The 18,640-nt window shown below is 42.0% G+C and overlaps 1 protein-coding gene across 2 annotated transcripts; it reads right to left on the bottom strand.

Annotated features, from left to right (window-relative positions):
• Positions 1 to 12,157: 12,157 nt before the first annotated feature.
• LOC141911295 (uncharacterized) lies at positions 12,158 to 17,274 on the bottom strand. 2 transcript variants are annotated; one of them, XR_012620003.1, is made up of 5 exons: positions 17,062 to 17,274; positions 16,542 to 16,575; positions 16,203 to 16,451; positions 12,676 to 16,118; positions 12,158 to 12,528 (listed from the first exon to the last, which is right to left on the bottom strand). XR_012620003.1 is itself a non-coding variant. In XM_074802288.1 (4 exons), the coding sequence occupies exons 1-4, from the start codon at positions 17,134 to 17,136 to the stop codon at positions 13,576 to 13,578; spliced, it is 2,901 nt and encodes a 966-aa protein (XP_074658389.1). In that variant the 5' UTR covers positions 17,137 to 17,274; the 3' UTR covers positions 12,158 to 13,575. The 2 variants fall into 2 exon arrangements, 1 of the variants encoding a protein (XP_074658389.1); XM_074802288.1 differs by having other exon boundaries at positions 12,158 to 16,118.
• Positions 17,275 to 18,640: the final 1,366 nt, after the last annotated feature.

The following is an 18,640-nucleotide window of genomic DNA, read 5'->3' as shown; positions in this document are numbered from 1 at the left end:
CCCGAGTCCTCACTCTAGACCACAGAACGCAAGTTGATTTCGTTATTGAGTTTGCAATTTCGTCTGGTCAGTGTGGGTGACCAGTCATTGTATCAGGTGGTCAGTCAGCTGTGAGGTGACCGCTGTTTTCCTAAGTTATCAAAGCTATAACCAATCTACGAAACTTAAGACCAGTCTAAACTCTATAGGGCTGAGATATTCATTGACTGGAACTGGAGATAATAATTTAAGCCCCATTATCTGGCCCACCATTCACTTACACAATGAGTTCACTGTTTCGCAATGCCAGTCAATCATTTTCAGTCCAGTGAAATTATTGAAATTCTCTGGAAAAGTAAATCGGCTTTCCGATTGAATCCAACAATCCCGAAATCGCGAGTCGTAGTCGGCGGAACGGCACAGGAATTTAGTGGAATTAGCGCAAGATCTCAGACAGTCGGGTTCAGGCACTTGGCCGATGTAGTGATCGTTGAAGCCGGCAAGAGCAAAACCAGGGATGATGTTCCATTTCAGACGGTCTCCCGAGGCGCATGCCGTATCTGTGGAAGAGATGGGACCTCTTTAAACAACGAGCTTCATCAGGGAGCGGCCTTTTGCAAAGTAATGGCTTAGATATGAATCCAGTCCAAGCTCATTTTGGTTCTATAACCAATCTAACATTTTAAGACCAGTCTAAGCTCATTTTGGTTCTATAACCAATCTAACAACTTAAGATCAGTCTAAACTCATTTTAGTTCTATAACCAATCTAACAACTTAAGACCAGTCTAAACTCATTTTAGTTCTATAACCAATATAACAACTTAAGATCAGTCTAAGCTCAATTTGGTTCTATGACTAATATATCAACTAAGGCCAGTCTAAGCTCATTTTGGTTCTATAACCAATCTAACAACTTAAGACCAGTCTAAGCTCATCTTAGTTCTATAACAATCTAACAACTTAAGACCAGTCTAAGCTCATTTTGGTTCTATAACCAATCTAACAACTTAAGACCAGTCTAAGCTCAATGGTTCTATGACCAATATATCAACTAAGGCCAGTCTAAAGCTCATTTTGGTTCTATAACCAATCTTACAACTTAAGACCAGTCTAAGCAAATTTTGCTGCTGTAACCAATCTAAGAACTTAAGACCAGTCTAAGCTCATTTTGGTTCTATAACCAATCTTACAACATATGACACCAGTTTAAAGGATTTTCAAGCACATTAAAAAAGCATCCGTTTGCGACCAGTTTGAGCTCAGTTCAGTTCTACAACCAATCTAACAACTTAACAATTGACCTGTTGGACTTTGTCTAATACTGAACTACAGGCCGGTAGAGGCCTGGAGCGAATACCGAAAGAATGCTTAAAACAAATGGTTCTCAAGAACGTAATGAAGTACCTCACATGTGGAAAAATCTGTGCAATATTTTAGATCGAAATAAAAGAATTTCGAAAATGAATCTTACCTATTGGCAGAGAATGTCCAACGCCAAGGGAGGCAAATGTAAAAACTATGCTCAGAATGACCATCGTAGTTTCTCACCGTCTCATCAGCGAAGAAAACTTTTCATGCAGCTTTGTTCGTACACGACTTGAGACACGAGCTTTACTGCAAATACGTAACCGATTTGTTTTTTTGTATCCGTGATTTCAAGTGAAAATGAATTTCAAAATGAATTTTCAAGCGGCGTCGCGCAATTGAAATTGAATTTTAATAATTTAATGCACGAATTTGTATAAATGGCCAACATTATATTGTTTATGTTGCCCCCGGTGCCTTTTGACGAGATGAGATCGTGAGCTCATAATGTTAAATGTTAAATGACCTGAAATGTCACGATAAAAACGCAAATTAGATATCACCATAAAAGAGCTGTATTTTAAATTGAGCTAGAAATATAAACCCTGCATTTATGTCCCACTGCTCACTAGCGACACCTGGTGAATTACCACTAAGGTGAAATCCTCTATCGCCGCAGTAGGTGATGTCCTACTGCTCACTAGCGACACCTGGTGAATTACCGCCAAGCGGAATTCACTAATGCCGCAGTGTTTGGTGTCCTACTGCACAGTAGCGTCACCTGGTGGATCCTCACTTTTCTCACACAAGTGTGTGATGAATAATTCATTGCGTAACTCTTAGCATTAACTAATTTGACGTATTGTAAACCGATTTTTCGACGGCACTGAAATTATTACTGGCTCGCAGATTGTTAGAGCAGTATCACGTGTGACAACGGGCAACCCGCATATTCGACATATTTTGATGTACAATATCAACTACTGCAGAGCTTCCGGCGAGACAAGTTCTAAAATGCGTTGTTATAAAGACGGAGATTTTAAGTTTATCACCTTGTTGTTGTTATGGTGCGCAGCAGACGGCAGCGAGGGCTCAGTGACGTCACGCTGGTTTTATTCAAACCAGTTAACGCCCGGTATGATACTGGACCAGCCTTATATCGCTGATTTCACTTCCGGTTGCGCGTTGGACTGTTTTGTGAGTTGCAGTCAACAACCTGATTGTTTGTCGGCGAACTATTTCCCGACGCGTCGACGTTGTCAACTTTCTGATCAAGACGCGTGCGCAGCGAGTTTGGTCACATCCGGGAACGAATCGGTCATATCGACTTTTAAGGTAAATGAAGGTTAAGTCTAAAGAACTAGCAAAACTTAGCGATATTGAGATATTGCCAGGAATTCCAGGTCGAAAACTGAGAGTCCTGAATTGAGGAACCTTTAACGGTAAATGACGGTATAGTTAAGAGTTCTATAGACCTGGGGTGAGTTTTTTACAGTCATTGCGTAGATTCAAGATCAGGTTCTTCTGATTATCTGAAAACTTAAGCCCAGTCCACTTTTTGTCAGTCACGCCTACGCAATTTGGCCCTTAGCCGGGCTAGGCGTTCCATTGTGTCGCTATGACCGTACCGTTACACTGACCAACCGGGCCTTCACTGGAACGGTTATATTGGAAAAGGGAATCCTTGCAACTGCAGTTATTTTGTGTAGAATTGTATATTTCAGTCGCTATTGTTACTGAAATGAGTGAAAAGGATAGTGATTATAATTGTTATTAGTATAACTTTTTGGGACGACGAACAAAATCTTAGCCAAATTCAAATATTAGTCGCTAGTTTTACATTGCCGATTTTACTAAAGCCCAGCCTTTTCTGAGATCTGAAATAATCCTGAAATTTGTTCTGTTGGATATTTCAACAACTACAAACTGTTTGCGTTTTTGCAGAATGGTTTGTACTTTGTGTTCAACCCTATGTGTAGCCGTGTACTCTTATAACTAATATATATTCCAATAACTGGCCCAGCCTCTTAAAATGTAGATACATAAATTATAAATGGTACAACTAAAAATATCTGAACACTGTAGACATAATTGACGATTTCAACGAGATACTTATCATTGGTAGGGGATGAGGGGGCAGAGAGTGAGTGGTGAGGGGAGAGGGGATGAGGGGAAGTGGGGAAGAGGGGGGGGGGGGCTAGAGAATGAGGGGATGAGCGAGTCGCTGTTATTGATTATATCGCAGGGCGGCTTAACGTGTCAGAATGGAGCTTTTTAAATCCACGTCAAAGGGAGTTTTAAAGAGGCAGCCATTATTGTGTCTATAGATCAATAATTGTGATGGAGCCAACCGCAAAGGTTCATGTCATAGTGGCAGTCCAAATGGGTTTGTAGATCAATTCGATGACGTAATAGGGGGGTTTAAAAGGAGGCAGCCATATTTTCTAATGTATTTCAGAAACAGGATCGGCCTCGTTGCTGTAAAGAGTTGTGGTTGGCAGACGATCAGCCCGATCAGGATCACGTGATCTACTACAACAGAACCGTCCCGATGCGTCTCTACTGTCACCGGAAGTACACCGAATTCCTGACCTTACCAACCGGAAGTGACGAAAACTTCGTCAATTGTCCCGGAAGCACGTGGGGTCAACACGGTTATTCCCGATTCACTAAAATAAGGATAAATCCGCTGGTACGTATCCACCAGAGCAAGGTTTAGATACAAATCAACAAATCGTTTGGTTATTTGTCTGTGATGTCATACGGGAAATGATGAGGGTAGCCATGGAAGTGCCAATGTCGTAGAGAGTATGTCAACTTAATTTAATGATGTTATACTAGGAGGAATTAAAGAAGGCAACCATTCTTTCTAATAAGGATCCATAGATAATTTACATGATGTCATAGGCGGTATTGAAGGTAGCCAGCGATTTCTAAAATGAAAGTCTAGAATCTTTATTTCTACAGACGCTACAAGTTATGGCGAACGACTACACTTTCGCGACGAACCCGTGGTCTGGAATACTGCAACCGTACGGATATAGCTGCGACTGCCAAAAGGGCACAGTAGGAACATCGAAAATGAACTTGAACGAAACCGGATTCAAATTCGCCGAAACGGTAACAATAACCATTTAGAATAGATTCTCAAAACACGTTTGAAGCCTTAGTTTAGATACGCAAAACGCCGGTAATATCGATACAATATTTTCTGTAAGATTTCGGAGAGCAATGAAAATAACAAATGATTCATACGTCGGTCTAAAATTCCATTAAAGATAGAATCCAAATTTCTTTCGATCTCGTTCGATACCAGTTTATACTATTATTGTCTCCATATTTGTGGATCTTTTTTCTTCAATTCTGCCGTACGCAAATGTGTATCACATCTAGATATTCTGTATCTATATATTGCAGCCTCAGTACTCGGCGATCGGCTTGAGGCCGTCTGTGCATATTTCGGAGTCGACCGACACAGTTTCTCTGGTTATTTGTTACGGCGAATGCGGAGTGTGTGAGTTGAAAAAACCTATCGTACTGACATTCTTGTAAATGACGTTTGATCGATGCACGCAGATATTGTTAATTCAAATAACGGATCAATGATCGAAACTCCTCGATTCCAATATCTATTTACGAAAACGTGTAACTAGCTTCTCTGCGGCGAAATCATCTGCATTCAAATTTTTTCAACTGTTCAATTGGCGTATGGCAGGGAGAAAACTTGTCACCACTTCAATTCCGAGCCTCTTCATTTATGAAATACAAATTTTCTTCAGTGAAATCGGTTTCAAAAACCTTTCAGGAACGATTGGCTGATTAAATAGACTAAGTGATTAAATCTTACTTATTCGCGAAAACGATTAAAGACAACAACACAGTTATTCTATCAGATTCAACTATTAGGAACTTACAAACTGGACTTAATTGCTTGAATTATATAATTTGCATGTGAATAACCCATAACTCAAAATGAACAGTGGCAATATACAAAAAGTGCTAGACGATAAACCTGACGACCCCAGGAAATCCAGCCTCTCTCTCTCTTTCTATGTGCTTCGTGACCACAGTTGATTCAGGCCTGGCGCATTGCTATCAGCGAAAATGAAAAATTACCTATAACTGCAGATTAATTGAGAAGACTTTTTAAATTTGAGATTCAATTCTCAAATTGAAGATTCCTCTCAAAATCATTGCGAAAAAATCTGTTTTATTGAAAGTTTCTGCTGTAAATAGACGCTGGCGACGAAACAGGTGAAAATAAACAACCGATCGAACTCTGTCCGATTAAAACCTTACTTAAATAATTTGTCATACTTTGTGTTATATGCAGTGTATATTTATTACTCATCACATTTGTACAAACTGGTTTAACCCTTTCAGCGCTGACTAATCAATAACCCATAGTGCTGGAGATAATTTGAAAATTTTTGCGGTGTAGACGCACTGAAAGGGTTAATGGGAAACATACATAGTTTGTTGTACATAGAAATTGCGTCGACGTTGCGTAATGTACACTGAACAAGGCGTGACAAAAGTTTACAAGGAAAAGACGTGTTTTAAAAGTCATAAAAAGAGGTCCCTTTTTTCTGATTATTATGGTTAGATTGTCCTGATAATGTGTATATATTTTGTATATAGGGTTAAATCGTACAATCGTCTCGACGATTTTCAATGTAAATTTTATTGCAGCTTACAAATATAGTGACCCGGCCGATTATGAGGTCATTTCATTTTTCAGCTTTGAATAAGTTGGTAGATAAGTCAAACGTTGAAACTATGCTCAGAATGATCATCTTAGTTTCTGACCGTCTCGGCAGAGAAGGAAACGGATTCTGCAGCCTTGTACATGACTTGAGACGCTTACTGCAAATTCGTCATCGATGCCTTTTTTGGTTTTCATCATTTAAGACTTAAAAAATGAATTTCAAAGTTGCGTAGCGCAATTGAAATTAATCTAAGGCACGAATTTGAATAAATGGCCAACATTTTATTGTCAATGTTGCCCCCGGTGCTTTTTGACGAGATTGAATAACGATAACGATAGACTATCGGTCTCGATTCATACTAGCGACACCTGGTGGATCTTCATTTTGTCACTGTTCAATTGGACCCCTAGACCGTCGTTCCCGATACAAGCGACGCCTGGTGGATCCTCACTTGCCACAAATGGAAATATGTGGTTTATGATTTATAGATTATATGTCCACGTAATGGAGCATTCTAACCATAGACCATCGGTCTGGATGCATGCTAGCGACACCTGGTGGATCCTCACTTGCCATCGTCGCGTTGCTAGTTCCTTAAATGACCCGTTTCACGTGGTTTATGATTTATTGATTATGTTTCCACGTAATAGGATAACATGATGAAATGCACTATCGGTTTTTCAAACGAGCTCGAATTTTCCAATATTTACAACCATTGCCAAACAGGGGGTATCCAGCCACACTGCGTAAAACAAAAAATATAGAACTTTTCTATAACAACTCGACTTTCGATTTTCAATACCCGATTGAGTAAAAACGCAATTTTTTGGTCGACGGATGACTCGGTAACGTTTTCTAGAACACTGACATTCGACTTTCGATTTTCGATACCAGATAAATTGCGTAAAAACACAGTTTTTTGGTTGACGGATGACGCGGTAGCGCATTACGAATAACCCAGTGGGAGTAGAGGGAGAGGGAGAGAGAGAAATTTTCACGAAGATTCTAAAATGAGCGGTGGTTTTCACTACATCGTTTTTTACAAGTTTATCGTGTTCTTGTGGTTTATTGATATCAGCGAGCAGAGCTCTATGACATCAGGCTGGTTTAGTATAGCCCGGTTTATGCCCGGTTTAATGCTGGATAAACCTTACCTGGAGGAACTACCTTGTAGAAACGACTTCGACTGTTTCAAACATTGTAGTCAACACCCTGATTGTTTGTCGGCGAATTATTTGCCGATACGACGACGTTGTCAACTTTCCGATCGAGATGCGTGCGCAGCGAGTTTGGTCACATCCGGGAACGAGTCGGTCATATCGGCTTTTAAGGTAAGGCTTAAATGTCCTAGCCGTATACCTTGTTTCTCATTTTGGCTGAGCTTTAAAGTCGGCCCGGCCTTTACCAGACCCGGCAGTTACAGAAATGAACTGATCACAAATTTTATCTCAGTTTATAACATGACTCGGCCTATTAGGAGAAACAAGGTATCATTTTCTTAGCCGAGAAGGTATTCTTAATCTATAGAACTTATTGTAGGACTAACCGATTGAGAAATTCAATTCAAATCCGAGTCCAGAAATGTGGATTTGGGGCCCAATAATTGTGGAACTGGGTCCAGTTACTGTGGAACTGGATCAAGAACTGTGGAACTGGGTTCAGACCTGTGGAACTGGATCCAGAACTGTGGAACTGGGTCCATTAATTGTGTAACTTGATCCAGTAACAGTGGAACTGGATCCAGAACTGTGGAACTGGTTCCAGTACTGGATCCTGGTTCCAGTACTGGATTTATGGTTATTATAAGAATCTGTTCTGTGTTGCCTCGTTTCACCAGCTGGACGCATTGTTAAGGTGACTCATTCGGGACTCGTAAGAAAATTGGTGGCCCTAATCGGCTACCATTCTACTTCATCAGCGCCAGCATGACGACTCGGTAGCTATGTCAGCATTGGCTATTTATTCAAAATACTCCGTCAACGGAAAAACGATATTTTTGCAATAATTTGAATTGTGTCAAGCTTTGAATAATTCAACAACTAGAAATACCGAAACTAAAATGTGGAGAACAGAACTTTCCAACTAAAGGTCAAGGGAAGAATATCGTACTTTGAATACGTCGATACTGATATCATAGGGTGGTCCTGAACGGGTCCGCATGGATTAGATAATGATATCATAGGGTGGTCCTGAACGGGTCCGCATGGATTAGATAATGATATCATAGGGTGGTACTGAACGGGTCCGCATGGATTAGATAATGATATCATAGGGTGGTCCTGAACGGGTCCGCATGGATTAGATAATGATATCATAGGGTGGTCCTGAACGGGTCCGCATTAGATAATGAGGCAGCAATTGATGATGTCATGGGGGGATATGCAGAGGCAGGCATCTTTCCTAAAATGATCAAGAGGCATTTTCTCGGTGATGTCACGTGTGGATTTAAGGAGGCGGTCATTAATTATTCGTCTCATCAAATCATGATAGGCGGCGTTGATAGATCAATTCAATGACGTCATATGGGAATTCATTGAGGAATTCACGAGAATTTGTTGGACAATTTGATGATGTCATAGGGGAATTTCAAAAGACAGCCATCTTTATCTTGAATTATCTAAAAGATCAAACCACGGGGCAATTCGATGACGTAATAGGGGGGATTAAAAGGAGGCAGCCATTTTTTCTAATGTATTTCAGAAACAGGATCGGCCTCGTTGCTGTAAAGAGTTATGGTTGGCAGACGATCAGCCCGATAAGGATCACGTGATCTACTACAACAGAACCAGCCCGATGCGTCTCTACTGTCACCGGAAGTACACCGAATTCCTGACCTTACCAACCGGAAGTAGCGAAAACTTCGTCAATTGTCCCGGAAGCAGGTGGAGTCAACACGGTTATTCCCGATTCACTAAAATAAGGATAAATCCGCTGGTACGTATCCGCCAGGGGGTATATCGACATTTCAATTGTGTCAACTAAAATGGTTGTTTGAAAAATATGAACTCTGAAAATTTGATATTTTTTTATGAATGGATTAATACAATTTCTGGACAGTTCAAATCACTAGTGTAGGCTTTGAATTATATATCAAGTCACTATCAGATAGTTTAGAAGTCTGGAGTATTTTAGATCAAATTGACAATCTTTATTTCTACAGACGCTACAAGTTGAGGCGAGCGACTACACTTTCGCGACGAACCCGTGGTCTGGAATACTGAAACCATACGGATATAGTTGCGACTGTGATCGAGGGAGTGTTGGATGGGGCAAAATGAACTTGAACCAAACCGGCTTCAAATTCGCTGAAACGGTAATTTGAAAGTTTGAAGTTAAACTGACTATGATTGCACGAATCCAAGACGTTTTAAAAAACAAAATTTATTCATCATTTCAAAAGTGAAAAAAACAATTTTTGATTTCATTGATGAATTTCGTTTATATTTGAATAAATACATGTACCATGGATACCTAGTTGGTGGCAGCACCGTACGGTCCCCTAGCGGCATTTCTGTGAAATGCAGTAGGCAATCCTAATTTCTTCGAAATACACTTAAGGAAGCCAGAAACCGATTTCGTTTGTGGGCGAGTCAGACAAAAATTTGCCATATCTGATTTAAACTGCGATTTTGTTGTGATGAATATATATTTTTTTAAAATATTTCAGCCCCAATACAAGAAACACGGTTTCAGCGTTACTCTAAGCATTGTGGAGTCGAATGATACGGTATTTTCCGTGAAATGTGACGGGTATTGCGCATGGTGTGCAATGACTAAACCTATTATACTGACTTTCTTGTAAGATCATTGAATTTCATTATCATAATTCCGCCATACAAATCGAAAACACAATTTTCGATTTTCAGCATTTTTTTTTTTACACAATCCAGTCACGTTGGCATAATGGTAATGTTGAGGTACATTTCAACTCACCCTTACCCCTATTTTTGCAATAGGGCAAAATTTAAGCAGTAGGCAGTATGTTTAGATACTGTGTTTTAGCGTTGCAAAGAGCAACTTGATGCGTTCTAACCTTTCTTTTAATACTGTCTTTAAGCCTTTTATTCTTTATTTTTTGCATTCATTGCCTTGTATAGATAACGACTGAACTGATGCATTCCATCCAGGAAATCAATGTCTAGAAAAATAATGCCTAAATTCAAACGTGGTGTCGATGAGTAAAAAATATGACATACATCCAACTCTGGGTCCACCAACTTGTGCAGGAGTTGCCGAGAACTCTTCGATAAATACGAATGTGAAAGTATGATGTTGACTTTAGATGAAATCAGAGTAAAATATGAATCAATGTCGAAAATTACGAGAACAGTTTTTCATCAGAAAAATTGTATATTATTGTATATTTTGATTGTACCCTGCTGCACTTCGCCAAAACGTTCCAAATCTCAAAACACATTTAAAAATAATGCTGTTAAATTTTCTATATTCTATGAAGTGAAATGTTTATTATAAAGAAATTGGGCGATTAATTCATCTTATCTTGACGTATATATAATTTTATGTATTTATTTCGATGAATTTAAATTGAAATATATCCAAATATTGTTATTCCCTACTATCGTGATTCATATATTATTTGTACGACATTAGTCTTGAGAAAATAAACGATTATCTTATTTGATCTTATCTTAGAGGTACAATTTAATATAATGGAATCATACGAGGGATGTTGATTATTTTATTTCATGCATTTAGGAGACACGGTCCAGACTGGGAGAGTGGTCTCCTACCCATTAGGAGACACCGTCCAGACTGGGAGAGTGGTCTCCTACACCCATTAGGAGACACCGTCCAGACTGGGAGAGTTGTCTCCTACCCATTAGGAGACACCGTTCAGACTGGGAGAGTGGTTCCCTACCCATTAGGAGATACCGTCCAGACTGGGAGAGTGGTCTCCTACCCATTAGGAGATACCGTCCAGACTGGGAGAGTTGTCTCCTACCCATTAGGAGATACCGTCCAGACTGGGAGAGTGGTCTCCTACCCATTAGGAGATACCGTCCAGACTGGGAGAGTGATCTCCTACCCATTGGGAGACACCGTCCAGACTGGGAGAGTGGTCCCCTACCCATTAGGAGACACTGTCCAGACTGGGAGAGTGGTGTCCTACCCATTAGGAGACACCGTCCAGACTGGGAGAGTGGTCCCCTACCCATTAGGAGACACTGTCCAGACTGGGAGAGTGGTCTCCTACCCATTAGGAGACACCGTCCAGACTGGGAGAGTGGTCCCCTACCCGTTAGGAGACACTGTCCAGACTGGGAGAGTGGTCTCCTACCCATTGGGAGACACCGTCCAGACTGGGAGAGTGGTCCCCTACCCATTAGGAGACACCGTCCAGACTGGGAGAGTGGTCCCCTACCCATTAGGAGATACCGTCCAGACTGGGAGAGTAAGTATCCTATCTATTTTTGAACATTGAACTCGATCATATATTTGTCTGACAGTCGTTTCTTAACGATGCATTCACCATCTGGTAGAATTTTGGACTCGAGGATAAAGTTGCACACGTATCGGTTTCCAATACTATTTGGGGGAGGGGAGTGTGTGGTTCAAGGCGGTATTCGTGAATACTTAAAGTGGGATTTAAAAGCTAGATTAACGGTAATACTTCGAGACTGAAGTTCTGAGGGGAGAGTGAGTGGCTTTATATAAATACAACCAGTCGCCATTTTGTTCTTGGTTTAGGGGGTACTTGAACTTTCTGCAGTACATTTCACACGCAAGTTATTATTGGCGAAAACGTTACTAATTTAAGAACAGCCTGAAGCGATAAGTAAAAATGTATGTCATTTCGATTTTTTCCGATAGACATAAAATATCAATGAACAGCGGAACGGGAGGAGCGCGGGATGAGTTACCACCACAACAACAACAGCGAAAACCAATCCGAAAATCGATACGTCAGTAGAATCTAGAGACCGAGTAGTTGTTTGTTCTTCAGGGTGCTTTGCAAGGGCGTAAAGGTCATCGTATTGGCGCTCGACATTAATGTTCAAGGTTGTTTCGGTTGAATTTATAGATTTAGTTGGTATCAGATCCCACTTTAATAATGAAAAAGAAATCCGAACTGTTTCATTGAGAGATAGTGTAGTTTATTTCACATTTTGACTGTTTTCTTAATACGTAATCATCTTCAGTAGGAATAATATAATAATGTTATCAAAATTATGGTATGCAATAACACAGAGATGTTAAAAGAAGCAAAGAGGGATCTCGACATAAAGCACACTATATGCACAAACTAAATGGGTAGAGCCAAGTGTGAATATTAAGCATAATCAGAACCTTTTTTTCTCAGAAACAAAACCTTTTTTTGTCAGTAACAAGTAAACCTCTTTGTCTCAGGAACAAGAACCTTTATATTAATTCTCAGGAACGAGCAAAACCTTTTTCTCAGGAACGAGCAGAACCTTTTTCTCAGGAACAAGCAAAACCTTTTTTTCCCAGGAATAAGCAGAACCTTTTTCTCAGGAACGAGCAAAACCTTTTTTCTCAGGAATAAGCAAAACCTTTTTCTCAGGAACGAGCAAAACCTTTTTTCTCAGGAACAAGCAGAACCTTTTTCTCAGGAATAAGCAAAACCTTTTTCTCAGGAACGAGTAAAACCTTTTTTCTCAGGAACAAGCAAAACCTTTTTTCTCGGGAATAAGCGAAACCTTTTGAGTCTCAGGAACAAGCAGAACCTCTATATCAATTCCCAGGAACAAGCAAAACCTTTTTTTCTCGGAAATGGAAATTAAGCCTGGTCAATCTTCACCGACTTGAGCACGATAGAACAATTCTTCTAAACCAGTTGAGATGGATATCGATTATTACACTCGCCTGCTCCAATATCCGGGTGAATATGATGTAGTCTTGTTTCCGATACGGATCTAGTATCAGCAGACGACAGACATGCGTGCGCAGAACATGAATGAAGCCGGTATCGGGTTGTCTGTTTGAATGACCAGGGAGTTAGTAACCGAATTATGACATCATCAAATTACCTTCTAGACATTTGCCCTATAAACGGATTCCAGAAAAGATGGCTTAATCCAAAAATCTCCCTAAGACATCACCGATTTATCTGTTAATCTCGTCTAAACACCAGGAAAGATGGCTGCTCCCTAAATCCCCCTTTGACGTCATCAAATATTCGTATAGATCGTTTCAACCTTGTCATTAATCCATTTAATGACGTCATCATAATCTACTGGGCCCACAGTTCCGAGATCTGACTGTGAGTTAACTCATTGAAAAAATGAACTAACTTCAACTCAGAACTAACTGTATGTCACAACTGTGGAACTGGATCCAGCTGGTAACCTGATCTATGAAGACCCTTCCAGAAAACATGGCCACCTTCATATAACCCCCCCCCTTCAACGACATCATATCGAATCACCTTCACAAACCAATTCGACATAGGATGGAATTCAGGATCTAGTTCCACAGTTCTGAGTTAAGATTTTACTTTGAAGTTGAAAATGAACTGAAAAAGAACTGAATTATTTCTAACTCACAACTGTGGAACTAGGCCCAGGAGGCAGACATTTTATGACGTCATCGGAATTGAATTATCGAGTGAATTTTGTTTCGACGAAGCGCGGTCGAACGGATCGGCGAAGGGCATCTTTTAGTTCTTCCTGCTCTAGCAAGGTGGCGCTGTTTCTCGTGAATAGACTCAGATGTACGAGACCGATGTGATCGCCGATAATTTCTGCAATCTGCGCGATTTGCGCCTCCGATAGTTCAACGCCTAAGAAACACAATCGCGCCGATATCAGATTCTCGTGATTTCCGATCGAATCCAATATGGCGGTTACGTCGTCCACTTCCGGCTGTTCGTAACCGCTTCCGGTTTCCAGTCGGAGCACGCGTAGATCACGTGATCGGCTGTGATTCATGAAGTCGAGGATGTTTTGAGTTTGTTCGTCGTTTTTCAGGTAGATAGTCAAATCTGCGAGCGCCGGGTAACATCCCAAGGTCGTCGGCCAGTGGTAGGTGTTCAAGCCGGCGTGAAATCCGGTTAAATTCACCAACTGACCGATTGATTGACAGACATTACGAGACGTGTTATTCATATCCACGCCCACCTGGACGGTTCGTAGGTTATTGGCCAATCGGACGACTCGGACAAAGTCCACGTGACCGTTCGAACGTATCAACGAACCGAGACGTAATTCTCGAAGATTTGGGATGACGTTTTTGAGATGGTTCGTGTAGTCTTCCGGATCGTCGGGGGCGCCTCCGTCCAGGTATAAGTGGGTCAGCGGGTATGGATGTTTTAAAAGCTTCGTGATGGCGATCAAAGTGGAGCTTCCGCGTTCGGCCGGTAGACGGAGGTGCAGTCGTTCTAACGGCTCCTCCGCGTCGCGATCGCGCAAATCTTCAATACCGAGCGAACGACCGGTCACGTGCCAGTGGTCGTTCCGTTTCTCGAGCAGACGAAACCGTTTTTTATCGTCGGCCTTCAAATGGTAGAAATCCTCGTCTGTCGTGAATGCCAAGGTCAGAAACCACGTGACAGTCGGGCACTTGCGGTATCCGGTCCACTGAAGCGTCACCCCGGGCACGGTTACCGCGACTATTCCTCGAACCGAACGGTTTTGACGGAGACCGTCTTCGATACGGTCCTTATAGGCGGCAGTCATGTTGAACGTGTGGCAGAGAAAGATGATTTCGATGGGGCAGGTTTGACGGGCCAGCAGTACGGGAACCAGTGCCTGTATGACGGGGCTCGTGTCGCGGTTTAGATACACTATAGGCGACAGGAACGACGACATCAGCTCCAGTGTCGCTTCGCAGTTCAAACCGACCCCCGGAACCAAACTCGTCATCAATCTCTGCATGTGGAAATACACGTCGTAGTTGCGACACGTGACCACGCAACTGTTGGCAAGGGTCAACAGGTGCTCGTCGTCTTCCGGGCACCAGAACGAAGCCGAGTGACTCAGCAGCTGTCGCGTGACGACCGCGCACGCGCAGTAGAGACCGTGCGTACATCCGGTCGGTAGAGCCGTTCGATCGAGCACTGTTTCGATCAGCGTCCGCCAGGCGTCGTTACCGGTCGCGTCCAACGAATGGACGATCGAAGCCAGGAATAATTTACCGAATTTCTCCAGTTCGGAATCGATTCGGTCGAATGAGACTCGATCGAAGGGGATCCGGTTATCGAACGGGGTGACGACACCCAACCCGGCCAGGTAGGTATGGATTGACTTACTGCAGAAGCGACGCTCACAATCGCGTCGTTTCTCCAACAACGCCGCCACGATTCCGCTTTTCTCGTTCAGCTGTTCGTCCGCCAGTTTCCAGCTTCCGGCGCGTAAACTCTCCTGCGCCAGGATGCACAATTCGCCGATCACGTGATAGTTGGTGACCGAATCGATGAAACTTCCGGTGAATTCGCCCATCACGTGGTACATGAAATCGTTCAACATGGCGGGTATAGAGGCTGCCGGACGGCGACGAGAATTCTTCCGCATGTACAGAGCGTCGTAGATTTTCAAATATAACGGTTTCACGAATTGTTTATCGATTAGAAATCCGGGTACTTTCTGCACGCCGCCTGTCGGTGGTTTTTTGAAACATTTTTTCTTCGACGATGACTTTTTACTGACGAGTAGCATCGCGCTCAGAGTTGAGCTGGATCGGCGCCGCGAGGACGGGAACGGATTCCTCTTAGCCTGATTCACCGTCATTCCTCGCAAACAGAACCACTCGTGCTCGACCTCCAAATCTTCCAACACCCGATCCCGTCTGCACGTCACCACGACGACGGTTTTGTCGCCACCTGGCGGTTCTTCGAGGAAGTCGACGATTTCGGCGCGTTTCAGTTCGTCGTCGACCAGGTCGATGTTATCCAACAGAAATAAACTCTCGTCGTTCGAGTTTGACTCCAAAATATATTCGATTTCTTTCGCCGTCAGCTTCTCGCCCTCGCCACCAGAGGGCAGCATCTCGGCTAGTAATTCGAGGAATGATTGGTCGCCGTTGTAGTTTAAATCTTCCAGGTCCGCTGCGTAAACGGTTTTGTATTTGTTCACGTACGGTTCACTTCCGACCCAATCTAAAGCGATCTTTCGAATCATCGTAGTTTTACCAGTATCAATACTTCCTACAGAACGAGATGAAAATATCTAAATTTCAAAATTCAAATTTCGTTAACGGTTTAACGGTTTAATCATCAGCGCCTTATTACCTTTGATACAAGCGCACCGAACACGCGTATCCGCCCGCGCGGAGAATAGTTCATTCGTGACGTCACCCGATGGTAGGCTTAATTCCAAGACCTCGCCGGTCGATTTGGTTAACGCAATTTGTAGGCGAGGATGACGGCTGGTAAACGGAACGAATTGACGGGTAGAGTGTTCGGCCTCCCACGGTTCCGGTTTAAGCATCCCAAAGCGTTCTTTGTACAGCGTTTTCAGATAATCGGGTATCGCGGTACCTAGAAACAAAGTGTTATCACTTAAATATCAATTCTGACAATTTTTCTTGGAAAATTTGATCTTTTTTCCAGAAATCTTGAAATACTCACTGATCTGATTTAGTTGACATTTCCGTTCGTTCGTCTGCGAAAAAAAATCAATGAAATAGATTAGAATATTCAATCGCTATAAAAGAATCATTTTCGCGAGATCCACGCGCCGGTAGACTGTTTGGACCGGGCAAGTTTTTTCCGGACAAAAATTACAAATAAGAAACAAGATAACTATCGTCTGAATAACAGGCTACGGGTGGAGTATTATTAAATAATTGTTTCTATCCTGATGCAATCCAGAGATATGAAAGAAATAGAAATAATTGAACGGGGACAAAATAGGGACAAAAACATCAACAAGCGGACCCGGCAGGTACCCCAAAAATGGTGCCTGGAAACTGGAAAAAGGCTTATTATCTGAATTTATTTTGGTAGAAATCAAAATATTGCAACTAGCTGGGCAACTATCTTGGCAATTTCGTAACAAAATTATTTCCTATAAGGATGGGTGAGGCGTGAAGTCAAGCTATGACACCCGATGACGATAGATACGTGTAAAATGCGCCGATTTACTCACCAACTCTGCATCTTCGTTCGACGAATCCGGACTTCCGGTCGCGAAATCTCTGATACGTCTAAAAAATCTCTTCATGGTTTTTTTTTTCGGCGCGATCCCAACTGAAAATCTACCACTTTTCGAATATTTGAAAATCTACTATTCTCGATTCCCAGTGCGACTCGCGGCTCCGTCGATTTTTCTCACGTTTTCAAAATTCCGGTCGTCATCGAAAAATTCCTACCCGAATAATCACACAGTTCCGTTTACTGTAAACTTGCCTAACCGATTAAGGCGTATTCAAACCTGTTAAGAGGGATCTCGCTATTTACAAAACGATTAGAATTTACTTTTTATATCAAAGCGCGACGTTTCAAATACGAAAAGTATGTCGTCACCTACATGCTTATCTGCGTATAGGTCTTATCACAGTTAAAGGTAAGTAGCGCTGATATCTTATACCCACGACGCGCCTATTGATACAATCTCAGTGTTAGTTCACTGTAAACAAGAACGTTTCGTTTCTTTTCATACTGAAAATCTGCTTTTAGGCTAAACAAAAATGATACCTTGTTTCTCCGCAGCGGCCGGGTCATTTTTGTAAAATATGATAAAATTTATAAACAGTTCATTTCTATAGCGGCCGGGTCTGTTACGGTGAAATTGATCACGATTTTTAAAAAAGTAATGTATAGGGTAGATAGGCGGCCGACCGGGTCAACATTTAAGCTCAGCAGAGCGCAGAAACGAGGTATCAATTTTTTTTGGCCTTATCCCTAGAATAAATACATTCCCGGCGGATTTCGAGTCGGTGCGATTCGGTTCTGGTTTGGCGCTTTTCCTTTATAGCACACGTTCTTCAGATCTGCGTTAACTTTCCAGTTCTTTGATGTCGAAGGCTGTTTAAGAGCAGTATTTCCGGTGTCATCGACCACAATCGAAACCAACGAAACTCGCGTTTGAATTTTTTTTTCAGACTCGAGAATTTCTTCTTCAGAAAAAGGGGACAAGGATCATAAGCATAAAAAGTGCCTTAGTCGGATGATGTACTAAAGGGTATCAAAGATCAGATAACATGCAAATATACGACCTTTCCGAGCGATGGAATATTGCGTTTCACAAAGAATTCAGACTTTCGACAAAAAAATCCTGTAGAAACCTTCCGTTTTAAAGATGGTGGCTTCCACAAATCCCCCTATGACATCATCAAATTGTTTACTTGTGATTTTCTCAGCTATAACAGACTCTTCTCAAGATGGCAGCTTTGGCTGTCCTCCTTATGACATCATCAAATTGTCAATTACAATGCAACAAATGATCAATTTGATCAACGCCTAGATAAACTCTTTTGCATAAGATGGCTGTTTCTACAAGCCCCCCCCCCCCCTATGATTGAAGGTGGGCGTCAAAGGTTTTGAAGGTTTTAATGATCTTTGTCACGACGGAACAATCTCAATTGAAAGGCCGAGGGCTGGAAGATACCAGGCGCTAAATCCACCCCTGACGGTGGAAGAGACCAGCGCTAAATCCACCCCTGACGGTGGGAGAGACCAGCCGCTAAATCCACCCCTGACGGTGGGAGAGACCAGGCGCTAAATCC

The sequence above is a fragment of the Tubulanus polymorphus genome, chromosome 9 (genome assembly GCF_964204645.1).
Source record: "Tubulanus polymorphus chromosome 9, tnTubPoly1.2, whole genome shotgun sequence".
In the NCBI taxonomy this organism is placed as follows: domain Eukaryota; kingdom Metazoa; phylum Nemertea; class Palaeonemertea; order Tubulaniformes; family Tubulanidae; genus Tubulanus; species Tubulanus polymorphus.
This window is presented reverse-complemented; position numbering and strand designations above follow the sequence as displayed.